General features: G+C 42.0%; 1 protein-coding gene across 1 annotated transcript in view; it reads right to left on the reverse strand.

Annotated features, from left to right (window-relative positions):
- The window catches only part of LOC135539805 (lysyl oxidase homolog 2A-like), a 46,008-nt gene that overhangs the window by 20,630 nt on the left and 1,707 nt on the right, over positions 1–23,671 (reverse strand). The window contains exons 2-3 of the mRNA XM_064965940.1: positions 19,639–19,978; positions 18,083–18,258 (exon numbers count right to left, since the gene is read on the reverse strand). Coding sequence (XP_064822012.1) covers positions 18,083–18,258; positions 19,639–19,933 — 471 coding nt within the window. The 5' untranslated portion in view covers positions 19,934–19,978. The remainder of the gene's footprint in view (positions 1–18,082; positions 18,259–19,638; positions 19,979–23,671) is intronic.

Consider the following 23,671-nt stretch of genomic DNA (forward strand, 5'->3'; position numbering starts at 1 on the left):
AATCATGCTGCAGCAGTTTAGTAGCAAAAGAGCTCATAAATGATTTGAAATTACTTTCACATCTGCCCCTAGCCCTGTCGTTTCGAAGGCCTTTCCTCATAAATGACTGGAAACTGGATTGGCTCTGCCGGTGTGTGTGTGCGTGTTTGCTTGCGTGCATACGTTTGTGTGTTTCGCATCTGGAATATCTATTATTGTGTAACACCGAGACAGAAAGTACAAGGAACCCCTCCATCACCCCCACACACACACAAGGACAAGCCCAGCAAAGCCAAGTCCCATCAGTCCTACCAGCAGACTAAACCATTAGGTGTCCAGTCAATGGACAGCACAACACACACAGAGCATGTCGTCACATTCCAGTCTGAAACTGCTCTTACAGTGGCAGCCCTTAGAGCCTCGATGAGTGAATGGAGACTTAGTCGTGAAAAAGGTCATGCCACATTAAATAGGGTCCAAAATGATTGACACCCTTGATAAAGATGACTGTATCAAGTAAATAATTCAAACACTGAGGTATTTTGTATGCTCAAAAAGAATTGAAATTATATTATTTTATATACGAATACAACTGCTCAGAGAAAGAGATTTTGTTTGACATGTCATCTTTTTTTTCTCCCCAAAAAGGTAGTGATTGACACCACTTTTTTTAATACCTCACCTTGCGAGGATAATAGCACTGAGCCTTTTTCAAAAAGGTTTTATGAGATTAGAGACCATGTTGGGACCATGTTTGACCATTCCTCCATACAGAATATTTCCAGATCCTTGGTATCCTTCATATGTGCTTATGAGCTGCCCTCTTCAGTTCAAACCACAGGTTTTCAATGCATCCAGAGACGGTCAATTAACCATTTCTTTGTGGATTTTGACGTTGTGCTCGGGGTTATTGTCTTCATAGCCACGGGGAAGTAGTTTGGGGGTGGGGGTGCTGCGATATTTTTTCCCATGCGGGGGCTGATTTTTTGTCTTGTCTTGCTTGAAGATCGACATGTGGCCAAGATTCAAGCTTCTATGGCAAAGGGAACCATGTCCTTGTACTGGTTAAAGTTCCTAAAGGACAACTACCCCAAAACTATCTTTTAGTATTTGTTTCATTAGACCATTGTTGATATAGTCCCAAAATGTTTTTCATGTCAGCAATCACATTTTCAAGATATATAATTTAAAAATACAGAAATTAAGACAGTATGCACCATAACGGCCGCATATCTGTATTTTGAAAGTTATACAGTTGAAGTCGGAAGTTTACCTACACTTAGGTTGGTGTCATTAAAACTTGTTTTTCAACCACTCCACAAATGTCTTGTTAACAAATTATAGTTTTGGCAAGTTCGTTAGGACATCTACTTTGTGCATGACACAAGTCATTTTTCCAACAATTGTTTACAGACAGATTATTTCACTTATAACTTACGGTATGACAATTTCACTGGGTCAGAAGTTTACATAAATGACTGTGCCTTCAAACAGCTTGGAAAATTCCAGAAAATGATGTCATGGCTTTAGAAGCTTCTGATAGGTTCATTGACATCATTTGGGTTAATTGGGGGTGTACCTGTGGATGTATTTCAAGGCCTACCTTCAAACTCAGTGCCTCTTTGCTTGACCTCACAGGAAAATCTATATAAATCAGCCAAGACCTCAGAAAAAAAATTGTAGACCTCCACAAGTCTGGTTCATCCTTGGTAGCAATTTCCAACGCCTGAAGGTACCACGATCATCTGTACAACAATAGTACGCAAGTATAAACACCATGGTACCTCGCAGATATCATACCGCTCAGAAATCTCCTAGAGGTGAACGTACTTTGGTGCGAAAAGTGCAAATCAATCCAGAACAACAGCAAAGGACCTTGTGAAGATGCTGGAGGAAACAGGTACAAAAGTATCTATATCCACAGTAAAAAAAAGTTCTATATCGACATAACCTGAAAGGCCGCTCAGCAAGGAAGAAGCCACTGCTCCAAAACCGCCATAAAAAAGCCAGACTACGGTTTGCAACTGCACATGGGGACGAAGATCGTACTTTTTGGAGAAATGTCCTCTGGTCTGATGAAACACAAATAGAACTGTTTGGCCATAATGACCATCGTTATGTTTGGAGGGAAAAGGGGGAAGCTTGCAAGCCAAAGAACACCATCCCAACCGTGACGCACAGGTGTTGCAGCATTATGTTGTGGGGGTGCTTTGCTGCAGGAGGGGATGGTGCACTTCACAAAATAGATGGCATCATGAGGAAAGAAAATAATGAGGGTATATTGAAGCAACATCTCAAGAAATCAGTCAGGAAGTTAAAGCTTGGTCGCAAATGGGTCTTCCAAATGGACAATGACCCCAAGCATACTTCCAAAGTTGTGGAAAAATGGCTTAAGGACAACAAAGTCAAGGTATTAGAATGGCCATCACAAAGACCAGACCTCAATCCCATAGAACATTTGTTTGCAGAACTGAAAAAGCTTGTGTGAGCAAGGAGGCCTACAAAGTTGACTCAGTTACACCAGCTCTGTCAGGAGGAATAGGCCAAAATTCACCCAACTTATTGTAAGATGGTTGTGGAAGGCTACCCGAAGTTGACCCAAGTTAAACAATTTAAAGGCAATGCTACCAAATACTAATTGTGATGAAAGAAATAAAAGCTGAAATAAATCATTCTCTCTTCTATTATTCTGACATTTCACATTCTTAAAATAATGTGGTGATCCTAACTGACCTAAGACATGGAATTTTAACTAGGATTAAATGTCAAGAATTGTGAAAAACTGAGTTTAAATGTATTTGGCTAAGGTGTATGTAAACTTCTGACTTCAACTGTATATCTTGAAAACTTGAATGCTGACATCCAACACATTTTGGGACAATATCAACAATGGACTAATAAAACAAAGACCAAAATATTGTTTTGTGGGGCCCCAGGACCTGTGGAAGGAAGCAAAATAGCCCAATAACGTAAAAAATCTACCACCATATTTTACAGTAGGTATGAGGTTCTTTTCTGCTCATGCATTCTCATTTCGACGAAAATAGAAGTCGTTGGCCACGCACACCAGTGGTGGGTTTGGTGGCGAAATGAGAATGCATAAGCAGAAAAGAACCCCATACCTACTGTAAAAATATGGTATCCTCGTCTCAGAGCATTTTGTATGATTCTGTACGTAAATCCGTGATACTCAATTTGGTATGATATGTTATCTTTCGTATGGTATGTATATTCAGTTGTGGATGTCCATCATCCATTTCGTATGATAGCCTGGTGGCTAACGTTAGCTCGGTGACTAACGCTAACGTTAGATTGGTGGCTAACTTTAGATTGGTGGCTAACTTTAGCTAGGCTAGGGGTTAAGGTTAGGGTTAGGAGTTAGGTTAAAGGGTTATGGTTAAAGTTAGGGGAAGGGTTAGCTAACATACTGAGTACTTGCAAAGTAGCTAAAAAGTAGTAAGTACTTGCAGAGTTGCTTATTAGCTAAAATGCTAAAGTTGTCCATGATGAGATGAGATTCGAAAACACGACCTTTGAGTTGTTAGACGTTTACGTTATACACCCACCCATCTATTCATCCAAGCACAAGTAACATTCTGTCTTATGTAAGCATACCACATTTGTATTATTATTTATTTATTTAACCTTTATGTAACAAGGCAAGTCAGTTAAAAACAAATTCTTATTTACAATGATGGCCTACGCCGCCATATGGGACTCCCAATCACAGCCGGGTTGTAACACAGCCTGGAATCTAACCATGGTCTGTAGTGACGCCTCTAGCACTGAGATGCAGTGCCTTAGACCGCTGTGCCATACGGGATACAAATGTAACATATCTAACTAATTTGAGTGTCCCAGATTTATATGTACTATTTTATGTGGAGTCTATGAGACCAGGGTGAATTTGGTGGTGGATCTTTGATTTTATGGGGCTATTTCGCTTCCACTGACCCTGGGGCGCTTGTTACGGTCAACGGCATCATGAACTTTACCCAGTACCAGGACATTGTAACTGAAAACCTGATCGCCTCTGCCAAGAGGCTGAGACTTGGCTGCAAGCGGATCTTCCAGCAACCCCAAGCACACATCAAAATCCACAAATAAATGGTTAATTGATGACAAAATCTATATTTTGCAATGTCCATCTCAGTCTCCGGACTTGAACCCCTTTGAAAAGCTGTGGTTGGAATTGATGAGGGCAGTCCATAAGGACATCAAGGATCTGGAGAGATTCTGTATGGAGGAATGCTCTAAGATCCCTCCCAATGTGTTCTCCAACTCATAAAAGATTTTAGAAAAAAGCTGCGCCGTTATCCTCACAAGGTGAGGTTTTGAGAGGTATTGAAAACACGGGAGTTAATAATCTACCGCTTGAGACTTTTTTTTCATGACTTTTTAAACAAAATCTCTTTCTCTGAGCATTGTATGAGTATAAAATAACATCCTTTCCCAGTTTTTTTGAGCATACAATATAGCTCTGTATTGGAATTATTTATTTTATACAGTCATTTTTGCTCATATTTTTAAGGGTGTCAATATTTTCCCTACTGTATATGAAATCAGTTATCAAATATATTATTAGTCTTATCATCATTATTTGTATGTTGTACACACACACACCTTGAGCTAATACCCGGATGAATCTAACTAACAAGGGGAGTCTTGTTAGCAACAGAATCTTCAGAGCTAGCAGCAGTTTGACCCCTAGCCTCTACCCCTTAGGCCTAGGCAGTCCTGTAGTGTAAATAAACCGAGGCTGAAAACCTTCACAATGACTTCCACAGCCTGTTGTTTCCTCATCTCATTTACAATTTTTCCTATGATAAAAACAGAACATAAGGCCAGGGTTGTTTATGCGTGCAACATGCCAAGCATGGATGAACACATGGGAAACAACACCGTTGCCTGCTAGCTGCGCATCATCATTTGGAGGATATACTAAACCTTAAATGATTTGGTACAGCTGTTGAACATGAGACGTTAGGGAAGGCAGTAAGTGAGGACATTCTGTTCCGATTGCCACCCAGGGAAACAACCGTCTAATACACGTTCCTTGTTCTTCAGCCAAATACGCAACATTCCTTTCTCCAATTCGCTCACAAGGCCCCTCTGAAGCCTGTCTCAAACTCTCCAACTCCAGCGTGTCACACAGAATTTTGGAAACACCTTTGTTTGCCCGGTTGAAAAATGCAACCTTTGCCCCCCTCCCCCGTAGCTGTATATGGACCTCAAAGGTCTGCTGCTCGGCAGTCTGTTGACAGTGTGTTTGGCCGGGAGCAACAGACAAAATCGTAATCGACATCTGGAGAGTGTTAGCAGCTGCTGCTTCGCTCTTTTTAATGGAAGAACTTCACATCATGTGTTGTGATAACTCAGAAGTACTTGGGGGAAGACCTCTCAGTCAATACCCGCAATGACTCGGGAGAGAGCTCATCAAAACCGGCAAAGACTTTACACTCTTAGGGACGATTTCCCAAACACAGATTAAGCCTAGTCCTGGATTAAAAAGCACCTTTAATTGAGATTCTCCAATGAGAATGATTTTTTTTGTCTGGGACTAGGCTTAATCTGGCTCCAGGAAACAACCCCCTTAAGGCTTGGACACACCATAGTCTTCCAAATAGTTAATGTTGCATGGGTGTTGGTGTGTCTCTGAAAATACACGATACATACACGATCATACACGATCATGAAGCGTAATCAAATCCGATGTAGATACTGTTGGCAGGCTCATTTAAAAAACAACAAGAAAACAAGGTGATTAACATATACTTACACAGCAAAATGATATCTGTAAATTGAACACTGTGGGTACTTTTGAAGTGTTTATGTGAGAATCACCAGAACGTGTTGAATTTACACTTTTCAAAGTGTTGTCCTTTGAACATTGATACTTTCCAACACCAGGCTTGCGAAATCAGGCTTGCAAGTCACATTATGCTGGCTTGCAAAGTGATGTGCAATTCCTATTGGAATCCAGCCAGAGTGGGGATATCCAACATTTGGAATTTGTATTCACCCGCAACCTGCATTCAGAATGACTGCCAGGTTGGGAAGACTAAAACATGAGATTACCTTAAGCATCTGAACTCAAACAACCATTTCAGTAAAGGGTGCAATAAATCCATATAACAGACGTGATGAGCTAGAAGAATGTATGTTATTTATATTTGATTAGCATAAGATGAATTAATCAATCCAAGTACATGCAAAAACATAGATATTGAAACAAACAATACAAAAGATCTAACTGCAATAGTGCATGCTGGGAAATATGATAATGATGGGCATGGTTTTGGTTTAAAACAGGTTATTAATGTAACAGCTGAATTGACACTAGAAATATTCAGCTGAAAAATCTACACTAGATAACACTGGCCAATTTGACACCCTGATGGAAGAACACTATTTTTTAACATCTTAAAAAGCAACACCAGCTGGCATTCAGTTCGTTCATAGTAACACCACATCAACACCAAAACTGCTTACACCAGGATATGAACACTGACGATTTTGCTTTGTAGCATCATACGATACATTGCCCATATCGCGTATAATAAGACCCATGGAATATCCCTCCACATCGAGATGCACCTCCCAGCTAACCGATCTGAGACCCAACTCCCTCGGCCACCTTGGCGATTGGTTCCACGTTTGGCAAGCCATTATCCCCACGTGCATGTGAACTATTGCGTGAGCAGCTGTCCTTGTTGAATCATGGCGTTAGTTAGCTAATGATAAACAACGCTTCCTGCCCACCTCCTAATGTTTGGGTCTGAAGAGAGAACCCCCCCATTAGATGACTTCATTCAGTTCATTCTTTGGCTTCTTGGAGGAACCAAATAGAGGACAAACAGACCTACATTATACAAAGCAGAGACCAAATATCACACGACTCCTCCTAAGATATGCAACACTAGCGTAAACACAAGACGATTCTCATTAGCGACATAGCACAGCGGAGCTGAGTCATCCATCTAGTGCCATTCTCAAAACAGGGCTGACACTGACCAAAAAAGGTCAACATGAGGCGGCACCAAAGAAAGGCTAACGTCACTGACAGGAAATAGCTAAATGACCGGGGTCAAAGCAAAGCGTTGTGATGGTCTGGGATGCTCTGCTTGGATAGAACGAACACATACAAGGAGAATCTGCCTGGAGCAGAACTGAACAACTGAGATGATTTATAAGGACTAAATGCTAGGAGACACCTGAAAGTCCCAGTGTGAAGTGAGATGGACTAAATGGTCATAAGCTACTATACCATGACATTTAAGTTTTGCTTAATTAACCAAAAAATATGTCAGCCAGTCTGTGAAACGATTATCAGAAGATTACAATAATTCAGTGTCTTTCCACCGAAAGAGCATTGATTTATTTGAAATGACGGAAAGACAACTTTTCGTCACCTGCAGTACTCATGTCTTCAATATGGACAACCTATCATGGTAAAGGCTTAATTGAATTGTCAGGTCTGTGTGGTCTTGTTCTTTTTTGACAGCTAACTAGTGTAAAGTACACACACAGATACACGCATACATAGACACACACACACACACACACACACACACACACACACACACACACACACACACACACACACACACACACACACACACACACACACACACACACACACACACACACACACACACACACACACACACACACACACACACACACACACACACACACACACACACGCACAAAACAAACAAGCCTTTGACAAGCAGAGAACCTTCCAAAACACTCATAGACCTTTCTAAATAGTGCTTTTTTGTTTTTGCTTTTAACTTCAGGACAGGCTAGAGCATTACAAGATAGGAATATCTCTGATAAAATATGAATAACTGAATTTGCATGTAACACGGGTTTGCCTGGTTGGGTCTAACTAGGCTAAATAAAGACATATTGACACAGTCAGGTCAGGGTGTGACCTGGTCGGAAACCCTGAATAGAATACCACTTCATCCCATGAATGAATGGAAGACAGTCAGTCACAGGAGCTGCTTGTGCCTGTTTCTGACGCAAGGTCAGGCCTGGTTAAGGGTCGAAATGACACCTTTTCCCATTCCACTCCCCTGCTAGTTGAAAGACTGGTCAGTCCAGGGAAATATTGACAGGGTGGGGACAGTTAGCTGTAATAACACACATAGAGAGGTAAACATAAATAGGGCACAAATTAACAGCGGGAGTGCCATATCCTTGTAAAGCAGGCATCTAGGTATTAAAAGGACAGGGTAAAGTTTGATGACGGTGATTCATCTATTGAACTAGCTTTGCCCATTTCGATTCCAAGCTAAAGCTTATGAAAGATTCCTGAAGCATCTTTATAGGCCTTATAAAAGTGGTGTATGAAGGCTTCATTAAGCCTTGAAAGGAGTAAATGTCATGACCACGTGTCCTATTTCACTGCCTCTCGTCCTCCACTCTCCATTTTCAAATCAAATCAAATTGTATTTGTCACATGCGCCGAATACAGGTGTAGGTTGACCTTACAGTGAAATGCTTACTTACAAACCCTTAACCAACAACACTTTAAAAATAAGTGTTAAGTAAAAAATAAAAATAAATACAAGTAACAAATAATTAAACAGCAGCAGTAAAATAACAAGCGAGGCTATATACAGGGGGTACCGGCACAGAGTCAATGTGCCGGGGCACTTGAGGTAATATGTACATGTAGGTAGAGTTAAAGTGATTATGCATAGATTATAAATAAAGAGTAGCAGCGGCGTAAAAGAGGGGTTTGGGAAGCCTTTTGATTAGCTGTTCAGGAGTCTTATGGCTTGGGGTTAGAAGCTGTTAAGAAGCCTTTTGGACCTCGACTTGGCGATCCGGTACCGCTTGCTGTGCGGTAGCAGAGAAAACAATCTATGAATAGGGTGGCTGAAGTCTTTGACAATTTTTAGGGCCTTCCTCTGACACCGCCTGGTATAGAGGTCCTGGATGGCAGGAAGCTTGGCCCCAGCTTCCTCATCCTTTCTCACGGAGTTGGTCATTTAATGAGAAAGATACATAGGGATCTGAGACGTCCTCCAGAGCCTTGTTATCTTATGAAGCCTCGTGAAAACACAGACACTGAGGGAGAATCCACTGAAATGTTAAACCGGGCAACACTGTCAATTCTCTAGTCTAGCGCAGTATGTGGCATTTGACTATCCTGCAGCTCTCAACTACTAACTGTTAAAAAGATAAACCACAGACTGGCCTTTCAGCTTTAGATGGCTTTAAACTCTTATTTCAATTCAAACACAAACACTACTGGATGAGCTAGGCTCACATAAATGGCCATACTCATGCTATTCCTCGCTCCCTCCTCCCTTTAGGTAATCCCACACATACTTTCCGTCTGGCACAGAGATGCTTTCATTAAAGTGACGGGATGGGATGGTTTTCCCCCTGTGTGTGCGTGTGTGTGTGTGTGTGTGTGTGTGTGTGTGTGTGCGCCTGTGTGTGTTATCCACACTGTGGTTATCTCCTCCATACCAGTCAGAGTCTGGTTCTCTGTGAGTCACCTGGTTAGCATCCCAGATGCCAGAGAGGAGGTCGTTACTGTGGTTACGCCAGAAAGAAGGGTGAATTGTGGTAAAGTCATCAGGCCACAGACCAACCATAACTCAGTGGGCTAGAATGTCTCTGGTTTCCTGTTGTAGGCAAATGTAAGAGCACTAGTGGAAGATTTAACATGTGGCCCACCTGGGTCACGTCTGTTGACATTCTATGATGTCACGTTTCCATCCCACTGCAAAACCTGCTTCTCTATGAGTTCAGGGGATTCCAAGTCAAAACTTAGTGTGATCCCTAAACTTAGCTAAGGCTGTTTTCAACTCCCAGCGAACTGCCAAAATCAATACAGATACAGTCAAACTTGAGTTAAACTAAACTCAAGCTTTATTGTTGTGGACATGCTGATTGAAGTCACACAGACCCTCTCAATGAACAAACATTACCAACGAAATGTGTCTCTGTTGGTGCTAAGTGAACTGAACTTTCCCTGCAGGAACTCATGATCTTCCTGTCTGGGTTGGCACCCCTTTGGGTTTGTGACGTGGGGGAGACCTTTGTGGGCTATACTCGGCCTTGTCTCAGGGTAGTAGGTTGGTGGTTGAAGATATCCCTCTCGTGGTGTGGGGGCTGTGCTTTGGCAAAGTGGGTGGGGTCATATCCTGTCTGGTTGGCCCTGTCCGGGGGTATCGTCGGACAGGGCCACAGTGTCTCCCGACCCCTCCTGTCTCAGCCTCCAGTATTTATGCTGCAATAGTTTATGTGTCGGGGGGTTAGGGTCAGTCTGTATATCTGGAGTATTTCTCCTGTCCTATCCGGTGTATTGTGTGAATTTAAGTCTACTCCCTCTATCTCTCTCTTCTCTCGGAGGATCTGCTGAGCCCTAGGACTATGCCTCAGGACTATGCCTCAGGACTACCTGGCGTGATGACTCCTTGCTGTCCCCAGTTCACCGCATCATGCTGCTGCTCCAGTTTCAACTGTTCTGCCTTAGGCTATGGAACCCTGACCTGTTCACCGGACGTGCTACCTTGTCCCAGACCTGCTGTTTTTGACTCTCTCTCTCTACCGCACCTGCTGTCTCTAAATCTGAATGATCGGCTATGAAAAGCCAACTGACATTTACTCCTGAGGCGCTGACCTGTTGCACCCTCTATAACTACTGTAATTATTATTATCTGACCCTGCTGATCATCGATGAACGTTTGAACATCTTGGCCATGTTCTGTTATAATCTCCACCCTGCTCGGCCAGAAGAGGACTGGCCATCCCTCAGAGCCTGGTTCCTCTCTAGGTTTCTTCCTAGATTCCAGCCTTTCTAGGGGTTTTTCCTAGCCACTGTGCTTCTACATCTGCATTGCTTGCTTGCTGTCTGGGGATTTAGGCTGGGTTTCTGTACAGCACTTTGTGACATCGGCTTTACAATCACAGTCCAGACCTTTTAAGGCAGGGATCATGAACAAGATTCAGCCACAGGCCGTTTTTTTCTTGCGTGAATGGCCGGGGGCCAGAACATAATTACAAATAATTTGTAGACTGCAAATTAATTGCAAGAAGCCCAACAGATATGTTTGACTAAAACATAATCATTTCAAATCTTGTATACGATAACGTCTCTTTATTATGCATGGGAATACTTGATTTCTTTAATTAAAATCACTTGGAATCTGATTTCCTGGTGTTTTTAGTCTTTTATGTCCAACAATTTAAAAAAAATGAAAATGAAAAATATATATATATTTAATTGTTTTGCTCAGAGAACATGGGGGGCCAAATAAAACCACCTGCAGCCTAATTCGGTGCGCGGGCCACCAGTTGGGAAACCCTGTTTTAAGGGAACCCCTTCTGCTTGTCTGGCTGGAATGTGATATCATGGAGACTAGGTTTAACGATGGTTTACTGGAAGTAGGGCTGTGGCGGTCATGACATTTTGTCAGCTGGTTATTGTCATGCAAATTACTGCCAGTCTCACGGTAATGGTAGTCGGGTAGTGATTGCTATTTAACAGTCTGATGGCCTTGAGATAGAAGCAGTTTTTCAGTCTCTCGGGCCCAGCTTTGATGCACCTGTACTTTATTTATTTATTTAACCAGGAAGGGCTCATTGAGATTTAAAATCTCTTTTTCAAGAGCGTCCTGGCCCAAGATAGGGAGCACCAAGTCATTACAAAAATTACAGACAAACAACATGAAAAACTACAAGTAATCTAGTAAAAACCATAGAATTCACAAGAGTATAACAAAATCAAAAACAGAAAATTAAAAACATTGACAGGTCAGGGAATCAGTCTCAAGATCATTCATCAGTGATTTAAAAATACCAATCGGGACAAGTTCTTCCAGTTTAAAAGTATTTTGTAAGGCGTTACAAGACGATGGCGCAGAGTACATAAAAGCCCTTTTACCAAATTCAGTTCAGACATTTGGAACAGTTAGCAGGATAAAGTCCAGCGAACCAAGAGAGTACCCACCACATTTCTGAACAATAAAAATGCCCAAATAAAAAGGTAGTAAACCCAAAATGTCTTTGTAAATAAAAGTATACCAGTCCCTGAGCCGACGAGTGACTAGAGAAGGCCAGCCATCCCTGGTATACAAAGTGCAGTGGTGCGTAAGGGTTTTGCTGTTTAAAATACATCTCAATGCTCCATGGTAAAGAGTGTCAATTGATCTCAAACACTGAGCGGAAGGATTCATATATAAAATATCCCCATAGTCTAGTAAAGGCATAAATGTAGCTGATACTAGCCTCCTTCTGGCTTCAAAAGAAAAGCAGGCCTTATTCCTAAAATAAAATCCCAATTTCAGCTTCAATTTTTTTGTACGTTGTTGAATATGCAATTTAAAAGTGGTCGTCATCAATTAAAATTCCAATATATTTATATGAGGTTACAACCTCAATCTCCTTGCCCTGACAGGTAGTAATAGGTGAAAGGTTCAGAGGTCTATTTCTTGCTTTAGAAAACATTAGTTTAGTTTTGTCAGTATTGAGGATAAGCTTCAATTGACACAAGGTATGTTGAACAGTATAAAAATCAGTTTGCTGCTGTACAGATCTCGCCTTCTGGATGGTAGCGGGTTGAAAAGGCCGTGGCTTGTGTGGTTGATGTCCTTGATTATCTTTTTGGCCTTCCAGTGACATCGGGTGCTGTAGGTGTCCTGGAGGATAGGCAGTGTGCCCTAGATGATGCGTTGGGCAGACCGCACCACCCTCTGGGGTAGAGGTCGACCGATTATGATTTTTCAACATCGATACCGATACCGATTATTGGAGGACCAAGAAAGCTGATACAGATTAATCGGCCGATTTTTAAAATTTATTTATTTATTTGTAATAATGACAATTACAACAATACTGAATGAACACTTATTTTAACTTAATATAATACATGAATAAAATCAATTTAGCCTCAAATAAATAATTAAACATATTCAATTTGGTTTAAATTATGCAAAAACAAAGTGTTGGAGAAGAAAGTAAAAGTGCAATATGTGCCATGTAAAAAAGCTAATGTTTAAGTTCCTTGCTCAGAACATGAGAACATATGAAAGCTGGTGGTTCCTTAGGTTTTAGGTTGTAGTTATTATAGGAATATTTCTCTCTATACCATTTGTATTTCATATACCTTTGACTATTGGATGTTCTTATTGGCATTTTAGTATTGCCAGTGTAACAGTATAGCTTCCGTCCCTCTCCTCACCCCTACCTGGGCTCGAACCAGGATAACATCGACAACAGCCACCCTCTAAGCATCGTTACCCATCGCTCCACAAAAGCAGCGGCCCTTGCAGAGCAAGGGGAACAACTACTTCAAGGTCTCAGAGCGAGTTACGTCACCGATTGAAACGCTATTAGCGCGCACCCCGCTAACTAGCAAGCCATTTCACATCGGTTACACCAGCCTAATCTCGGGAGTTGATAGGCTTGGAAGTCATAAACAGCTCAATGCTTGAAGCACAGGGAAGAGCTGCTGGCAAACGCACAAAAGTGCTGTTTGTATGAATGCTTACGAGCCTGATGCTGCCTACCACCGCTCAGTCAGACTGCTCTATCAAATATCAAATCATAGACTTAATTAAAACATAATAACACACAGAAATATGAGCCTTAGGTCATTAATATGGTCAAATCTGGAAACTATAATTTCGAAAACAAAACGTTTATTCTTTCAGTGGAATACGGAACCATAGACCCAGGGCCTTGAGCTTAATAATGAGCTTGGAGGGTACTATGGTGTTGAAGGCTGAGCTATAGTCAACGAATAGCATTCTTACATAGGTATTCCTCTTGTCCAGACGGGATAGGGCAGTGTGCAGTGCGATGGTGATTGCATCGTCTGTGGATCTATTGGGGTGGTATGCAAATTGAATTAGGTCTAGGGTGTCAGTTAAGGTAGAGGTGATATGATCCTTAACTAGCCTCTCTTAGCACTTCACGATGACAGAAGTGCTTTCTTGGGTACAGGAACAATGGTAGACATCTTGAAGCATGTGGGCACAGCAGACTGAGAAAGGAAGAGATTGAATATGTCCGTAAACACGCATGCTCCGAGGACGCGGCTAGGGATGCCGTCTGGGCCGGCAGCCTTGCGAGGGTTAACACGTTTAGATGTCTTACTCACTTCAGCCATGGAGAACCAGAGCCCACAGTCGGTGGCACTGTGTTATCGTCAATGCGGGCGTTGAAGGTGTTTAGCTTGTCCGGAAGCAAGACGTAGGTGTCCGCAACGTGGCTGGTTTTCACTTTGTAATCTGTGATCGTCTGTAGACCCTGCAACATACGTCTCGTGTCCAAGCCATTGAATTGCAACTCTACTTTGTCTCTGTACTGACGTTTTGCCTGTTTGATTGCCTTACGGAGGTAATAACTACACTGTTTCTATTCAAACATATTCCCAGTCACCTTGCCATGGTTAAATGCAGTGGTTCGTGCTTTCAGATTTGAGCGAATACTGCCATTTATCCACGGTTTCTGATTTGGGTAGGTTTGTGGGAACAACATCCCCTAAACACTTCCTGATAAACTCAGTCACTGTGTCTGTGTATACATCAATGTTATTTTATCTCAATGAGCTCTTCCTGGTTAAAAAAAGGTTAAATTAAATTAAATTAAATAAATAAATAAATCCGAGGCTACCTGGAACATATCCCAGTCCATGTGATCAAAAACTATCCTGAAGCATGGATTCTGATTGGTCAGACCAGAGTTGAATAGACCTTAGCACGGGTACTTCCTGTTTGAGTTTCTGCCTATAGGAAGGGATGAGCAAAAGGAGTCATTATCTGATTTGCCGAAGGGCGGGCGGGGGAGGTCCTTGTAGGCATCCTGGAAGTTGGAGTAGCGATGGTCAAGTTTTTTAGCAGCGCGGGTACTACATGTTGACAGAACTTCGGTTGCATTTTCCTGAAATTTGCTTTGTTAAAATCCCCAGCTACAATAATCGGCTTCACGATACATGGTTTCCAGTTTGCACAAAGTCCAGTGTAGTTCCTTGAGGGGCATCATTGTATCGGCTTGATGGGGAATATACACGGCTATGACTATAACCGAAAATAATTATCTTGGGAGATGATACGGTCTACATTTAATTGTGAGGTATTCTAGGTCGGGTGAACAAAACGACTTGAGTTTCTGTACGTTATCACAATCACACCATGAGTAGCCATTCTTCTTCCCTGAGAGTTCTTTATTCCTCTTTGCGTGATGTACTTGGAACCCAGCTGGCTGTATGGATAGGGACAGTATATCCGGAGAAAGCCATGATTCCGTGAAACAGAGTGTTACAGTTCCTGATGTCTCTCTGGAAGGAGATCCTCGCCTTGGGCTCGTCTACTTTATTGGCTAGAGACTGAACATTAGCAAGTAATATACTCGGAAGTGGTGGATGGTGTGTGCTCCTCCTGAGTCGGACTAGAAGTCCACTCTGAATACCTCTTCTCCACCAACGGCGGCTTGGAGCAGCCTCTGGGATAAGTTCAATTGCCCTGGGGGGTACGAACAAAGGATCCAATTTGGGAAAGTCGTATTCCTGGACGTAATGCTGATGAGTTACCACCACTCTGCTATCCAAAAGTTCTTTCCGGCTGTATGTAATAACACAAAAAATGTTCTGGGCTAATAATGTAAGAAATAACACACACAAAAAATGAAATACTGCAAAGTTGCTTAGGAGCTTTTAGCAGCTAGAAGCAGAGCTGCCATGTCTGTTGGCGCCGTCTTCATTTAGCAGACAAGGTATGCTTATAAGTCCCGTGCCATTATGTTATATTATATAATTTTATAGTAAGAAAAATATAATTGCACCTAGCTGAATAAAATAGAAAGGATGTGCATATGAAGTGGCTATGTTGAGCGTAAAAATTATTATTTGAAACAGGTTCTTTATGCTAGATTTAGAGTTATTTTGAAACTTCAGTTGTGAATTATACAAACCTTAGAATGTCTTAGAAATCAAAACATATATGGGCTGCATGGTGCAACTATAGGCTATTGATGATTTGGGAAAGTAGCAAACAAGCTTGCGCTCTGTTCCCTGCCTCAGGTTGCACACGCTGTTCTCTCATCAAGCGATCATATTTCACCCATCAGATAATACTTAATTTAATCTTATCTTTACTAAAAAATATAAAATGAGTTTCGATTTAGAATGGCCTATTATCAAATGGGCAGGAACAGGGGCAGGGGGGAAAAACATGTTATCCGTATGCAATCGAATGCCGTAGGCTCTCCAACCCTGTTCCTGCAACTACCCAGTGCTTATTTTGTGATGCCAAGTGAAATCTGTTCAGGAACATCGATAGTAACATGTTTTCACAACTAAACATATTTCATTAAACTGTTGGCCCTCAATTTTCTTCTGCTGTGCGTAATATGCGGTTGGCTATTAGACTACGTATTGTATAACGGCACAATCATTATTTGAATTCATTTTTTGGGGGGAGTGCTAATATGCTGTATAGGTGTTTTGAATTAATCACCTTAGAAAGCGCTTTGAAACAACATCCACAACAACCATGTTTTCCACTCAGTTCTAACCTGTTTTTTTTACTTCTTTCTTCAAATTGATCATCACAGTGAGGTGATTTTTAAAGAATGATGTGTTTGATGTGATTTTCAATTGCATTTACGTCAGAGTGGTTAGAGGGACAATAGAGCCCTGGGTACCAGGCCATTAGCGACCAGACGGTCGTTAGCAAGTTGGGTACTACCAACGCATGTCCAGAGCGCATAAAAGGAGATTACCTTGACTCAAAGGTCACATGGAATTCGAATACGGTTCCCGCAACCGAGCTAACTGTAAGACATTTCCACACTAGATCTCTGATATCAAGTAAGTATTCATCTGTTTATTATTGAAACTTCAAACACATATTCTCATCTGTCCTGCATTGCTGTGAAATTGCTGCACAAGCACCTTAACTTGTTGAGTGTAGGGGGCAGTATTTTGATGTTTGGATGAAAAACTTACCCAAATAAAACTGACTATTTCTCAGGCCCAGAATCTAGAATATGCATATAGGATAGAAAACACTCTAAAATTTCCAAAACTGTCAAAATATTGTCTGTGAGTATAACAGAACTGTTATTGCAGGCGAAAACCTGAGGAAAATCCAACTAGGAAGTGCTGTTTTTCCTGAAAGCTCTCTGTTCCATTGCATGCCTTCCCTCCATTTAAAGGGATATCAACCAGATTCCGTCTCCTATAGCTTCCACATGGTGTAAACAGTCTTTAGACATAGTTTCAGGTTTTTATTCTGAAAAATGAGCGAGAAAGATCCCATCGCATCAGTGGATGGCTGGGTTCCAGCAGCGTTTTGCATGCGCCAACAGAGTGGAGCAGACATTTTCTCTCTCTCTCCTATTGAAGAAGCTGTCGTCCGGTTGAAATATGATTGATTATATATTGTAAAAACAACCTGAGGATTGATTATTAAAACATTTGACATGTTTCTACGAATTGTACAGATACTAGTTGGAATTTTCGTCTGCCCCGTCGTGACCGCTCAAGCCTGTGGATTTCTGAACATAACACGCCAACCAAATGGAGGTATTTTGGATATAAAAATAATCTTTATGGAACAAAATGAACATTTATTGTGTAACTGGGAGTCTCGTGAGTGGAAACATCCAAAGATCATCAAAGGTAAGCGATTCATTTTATTGCTTTTCTGACTTTCGTGACCAATCTACTTAGCTGCTAGCTGTTTGTAATGTTTTGTCTGCTGAGAGAGTTGTCCTTACATAAACGCTTGGTATGCTTTCACCGAAAAGCTGTATTGAAATCTGACACGCCGGTGGATTAACAACAAGCTAAGCTGTGTATTGCTATATTGCACTTGTGATTTCATGAAAATTAAATATTTTTAGTAATTTATTTGAATTTGGCGCTCTGCAATTCAGCGGATGTGGACGAAAATGATCCCGCTAACGGGATGGGTGCATCAGGAAGTTAAAAGCATCCAATCAAAGCAAAGATGCAATCATGTAGATGGCGTGTGTGCGCGGCCATGCGTACATACTTGTGTGCATTTCTGTGTGTGTGTGTGCACATTTCTATGTGCTTACACGTGTGTCTGTATGTTTTAAGGCTTACTTCCACATTGTTGGTGAGGGTACTGATGAATTTGAAGCCGGCAATTCGTCTCTGGCTACACACCACTCCCACGTCCTCAGAGTGTTTGCAGTCGGAAACTCCGAAGCCATTGGACTCACACTGGGCCAGGGTTCTCTCTAGTCCCGAACAGTGGACGTTGTCCAACCAGATCCTACCTACGAACAACGGGGGACAGAGACATATTCTCTGATGACCACACATGAAGGTAAAGGGACCCTCTCCATTCTCCATTCTCAACACCCTATTTCCATTTTAGGCTTCAACAGATGACATCTTTGGGTAACAATTTGGGTTTGTCTAGTTATCAACTTTCAATGTACAGTACATTCTCCATTGAACATTACTTTAAGTCCAGGACTCGGCTTACTGAGTTCATGACAACTCACCTATTGCTTAGGTTAGATTGACCACATTTGACCAAAACATTGCAAGAAATACGTGTTACAGAATTCCAGTTGCCATCACTTGTCAAAACAAATGTTTATGGCACTTTAGATGAATCTAAATGGTCTACTGTTCTCTTCAGATTCTGATAGGGCATATTAACTCAGCCTTTTGAGATTTTTAAATGTTGCAGAATTGCTGCTGGGATGTTGGGCCTATGCTAGTGGATATCCACACCTTTTTCCTATTTTACTTGTGGAGAAAAAAAATCTAGCATTCCAAGCGAACAACTCTTCAGTCTACATATTTCAAGATCAAGAAATCATCTGGGCACATGCAGTGAACTAGACACCACAGACATTATATGACTTCTATCTCAGCAGCTCAGAACAGAATGTGATTTGTCCTATGGAAATCCCGGGACTGATGCAACACGTTTCCCCTGTCTTGGACCCTAATCCCTCAAAAAGCTATGTTTGACTAATTACAGTCTATCAGTCTATCACACCAATCAAACCCTACGTGGGGAAAATGACTGACAACTGGAAACACACTAAGCCAGACGCATAGACATAATCTCATCAACCCCCTTGTCTTGAAGATCTCTAGTACTGTCATATGTCTAATTACTTTCCCAACTCCATAATTCTGATTGAAGGTTGTAAATTAAACAGTATGTATGGAGCTGTATGAAGCTCCGGCTGCTCTCTATAAAAACTAGATGGTTGATGTTATTAACACAGACGCCTCTTGTTAATGACTCGTGTTCCCATTGAGACTTTATCTCCTTGCTATGCTAATCATAGTTCCTGCAAAGAGGGACATACTGTATCTCACCTATGTATCTTCCAGTTGTATTAGAACAGGTTAAAAGCGTTGGGACAGTAACCGAAAGGTCGCTGGTTTGAATCTCCAAGCCGATTAGGTGAAAAATAATATGTGCCCTTGAGCAAGGCACTTAACCCTAATTGCTCCTGTAAGTCGCTCTGGATAAGAGCGTCTTCTAAATGACAGAAAAATGACAAAAACATGTATTTGTTTCAAAATATAGAATTTCTCTGAACTATCCCTTTAAGTAAAGTCTTAATAGTCAGACTGGATTTCAAATTCCAACACGTTACTGAACCATCTCGTCTCCCTGCGTTCCTTACCTTCTCCCTTGCCATACTTGGAAGAAGGAGACCAGGATACAGCCTCCACATAGCCCAGCTCCCTGCACACGACGTTGGCTGCATGGATGGAGAAGTCATCGTCGCACACCGTGCCCCACTCTCCATTATAGTAGACTTCAACCCGGCCCTCGTAGTGCTTGTGTTTGTCCCCTGCCAGACGCAGCTGGATGATGGGGGTGCCAGGGGGTAGTTTGGTATCCAACTGGGCCTGGCAAAGTGCCCACACACAGAGAAGCGTGGCCAGGCGGCACAGGAGAGAGCAAGGAGGTGGCATTGCTAGGAATGGGCAGGTAACTCACCACACTGTACTGTAGGCCACCTGGAGGAGGGAGACACAGACCAGAGTGACCAATGAATGACTGCAATAAGCAATAAGCAATAATAAGTATTATGTCATGGGTATTTAACTTAATTTAGGCAACTTTTGCGGGCCACATCAAATCAACTCGTGGACCAGATTTGGACCACAGGCCGCCAGTTGAAGACCATTGTAATATGCTATGGGTTGCAGAATTATTATTTTTTACAGCTTTTAACAATTGAGAGATTTCAAAAATGATTGAACATCTACTTTATACCAACAGAAACAGACACGTATTCAATAGTTTGGGTGGTGAGTGGTTTGATTCAAGCACTCAGCATGCGTTTTGCATTTTGTGTTTTGAGCATCATACGCAGTCGTCAGCATCAAATCATTAGAGACTGACTATTTGGCAGACATTCAACCTCACAGCCTTCTCCAACAATCTAGAATTAACCACAATTCCAGGCCAGGGTGGATTGAGCAATGTTGAAGGATTGGGGAAGGTGGGAGCAAAACAAATCTCTCACAGTGAGCAATGTTGGATTGATTGATAGATAGATCGGTGGGTGGATGGATGGGAAGATTTCCCCATTCAGTTCAAAGTCCACAATACACCATAATACATTTTAGAGAAAACAAATTTACTGCTGCTCCTATGTCATGGCAATGTTACTGCTTTGCTTCACCATTTACTGACAGAGGTATGTGTAGGGTTGTCAGCAGTGCAGGCTTTTCTCCTGTTGCTGGGCTGAAGGGAACGGCATGCCCCAGACAGGGACTTAACTTAGGGGGCCTAATGCGTTTCACATGTGGTTGTGTTTTGTATGCTCCTATGTTTTCATCTCTGCCTGGGCCGGAAGATCCTACTACCCCTCAGGGCTGTGGAACCAGATAACGGAAATGTTTGCTTTACATCTCTTTTCTTTTCAGCCAGGCCATGAAAGTGTGGGGGGGGGAGAGACAGCCCTGCACGTAAGCCCCAGCCTAGGGGCAACTAACCCTATCGACGTCATGGTAAAGACAAACAAACTGCTGAGGTAGCAAACTTGGGGGGGCAATGGTCAAAATGATCAGCCTTAATTAATCAAATACTCTTAAATATCTTTTTTTCCCCTTAATATTATATATAACGCAGACCACGGCCGGCCCGCTCATTAGGCAGGATTAGGTGGCTGTCTCTGACGGCAGATTGAGGAGGCGGCATTTTCTGAGTTAAACTGACCAAGACGCACCTCCAACAACAACACATAAAACATCACATAATTATGCCCAAAAAAATGACAATTTCTCTCAACCAGTGGGATATGGGCTTTTTAGGTGAGCTCTAATGCCGCCCTGTGATAAACAGTGGCCACCTTGTCAAAGGCAGGGGCGCAAGATATTTAGCTTGCCCATTCCCAGCGCGCCGCTGGGGTTCTCCACCAACGTTCCATAAAAAAAATATTCTAACATAAATCACGTAGCAGATATAGGATATGGTAGAACGAGTATGTGGCCTTTTCTGTAGTCTATGGGCTGGAGGTAAAATGTACGGCAATGAAATGAGATGGACACAAATAGCCTAACCTAAATGGCGCCCAATCAAATAACAAATGCACTGTCACATTAACAAACAACATATCCTAAAAGCAGGATGGGTCAAAGTAAAAGGGACAATATGGAATGGACAATCATAACTGTTGTCCAGGAGTTTCACCCCATTGTCATGATCAGTGGTTTCAAGTTTGTATAGGTCAATTTTTGACCAGCTGATCATAGAGAAAAATAAAATACTTCTGCATTTCCCACTGTGTAAACACATTGCAAATAGGCTCACAATAACTGCTGATAAAGTTGGGTAGCTGATATTCAGGGCTTAAATAGCTACATTGATTAGTCACAGGAATCAGGACTAATAAAGCCAATGAAAAGGCCAGTTTTACAAATGGTGTCCCTACCACATGGATGGGCATTTATAAAATACAAAAGTATGTGGACACCCCTTTAAATTAGTGGATTCGGCTATTTCAGCCATACCCGTTGCTGACAGGTGTATACAATCGAGCACACAGCCATGCAATCTCCATAGACAAACATTGGCAGGAGAATGTCCTTACTGAAGAGCTCAGTGACTTTCAATGAGGCACTGTCATGGGATGTGACATCAGTTCGTCAAATTTCTGCCCTGCTAGGGCTGCCCCGGTCAACTGTAAGTGCTGTTATTGTGAAGTGGAAACGTCTAGGAGCAACAACAGCTCAACAGTTAAATTGGTAGGCCACACAAGCTCACCGAACAGGACCGCTGAGTGCTGAAGCACGTAATGCATAAAAATGGTCTGTCCTCTGTTGCAACACTCAATAACGAATTCCAAACTGCCTCTGGAAGCAACGTCAGGAGCTTCATGAAATGAGTTTCTATGGCAGAGCAGCCAAATGATTTTATACTGATACAATTGCTCAGAGAAATAGATTTTATTTAACAGTTCAAAAATGATTGGTACCCCTGTTTTCAACACGTTTTGCACTCTCCCCTTTCTATAATGTTTAATGATTGGACAGCACATTGAAAGGGATCTTAGATGATTCCTCCATACAGAATCTCTCCAGATCCTTGATATCCTTCGTCTGCGGTTATGGACTGCCCTCTTCAATTCAAACCACAGCTTTTCAAAGGGGTTCAAGTCCAGAGACTGAGATGGCCAATGCAAAATGTAGAATTTGTGGTCAATAAACCATTTCTTTCTGGATTTTGATGTGTGTTTGCGGTCATTGTCTTGCAGGTAGACAGTTTCAGCCTCTGGGCAGAGGCAAGCAGGTTTTTTTACTAAAATGTCCTGGTACTTGGTTGAGTTTATGATGCAGTTGACCTTAACAACGGCCCTAGTATCTGTGGAAACAAAACAGCCCATAACATCAAAGAACTATCACCATATTTTACAGTAGGTATAAGGTTATTTTCTGCACATCCATCATTCTTTTGACACCAAACCCACCGCTGGTTTGCGTTGCCAAAGAGATCTTCATTGACCTGGCCAAGGCTTTCGACTATGTCAATCACTGCATTCTTATCGGCAGACTCAATAGCCTTGGTTTCTCAAATGACTGCCTCGCCTGGATCACCAACTACTTCTCAGATAGAGCTCAGTGTGTCAAATCCGAGATCCTGTTGTCCGGAACTCTGGTAGTATCTATGGGTGTGCCACAGGGTTCAATTCTCGGGCCGACTCTCTGCTCTGTATATATCAATGATGTCGCTCTTGCTGCTGGTGATTCTCTGATCCACCTCTACGCAGACGACACCATTCTGTATACATCTGGCCCTTCTTTGAACACTGTGTTAACAAACCTCCAGACGAGCTTCAATGCCATACAACACTCCTTCCATGGCCACCAACTGCTTTTAAATGCTAGTAAAACTAAATGCATGCTCTTCAACCGATTGTTGCCCGCACCTGCCTGCCCGACTAGCATCACTACGTTTCTGACATAGAATATGTGGACATCTACAAATACCTAGATGTCTGGTTAGACTGTAAACTCTCCTTCTAGATTCACATTAAGCATCTCTAATCCAAAATTACATCTAGAATCTGGCTCCAGATCATCTATAAGTCTTTGCGAGGTAAAGCCCCGCCTTATATCAGCTCACTGGCCACCATAGCAACACCCACCCGTAGCACACGCTCCAGCAGGTATATTTCACTGGTCATCCCCAAAGCCAACACATAC

This window comes from Oncorhynchus masou, chromosome 5, assembly GCF_036934945.1.
Source record: "Oncorhynchus masou masou isolate Uvic2021 chromosome 5, UVic_Omas_1.1, whole genome shotgun sequence".
In the NCBI taxonomy this organism is placed as follows: Eukaryota; Metazoa; Chordata; class Actinopteri; order Salmoniformes; family Salmonidae; genus Oncorhynchus; species Oncorhynchus masou.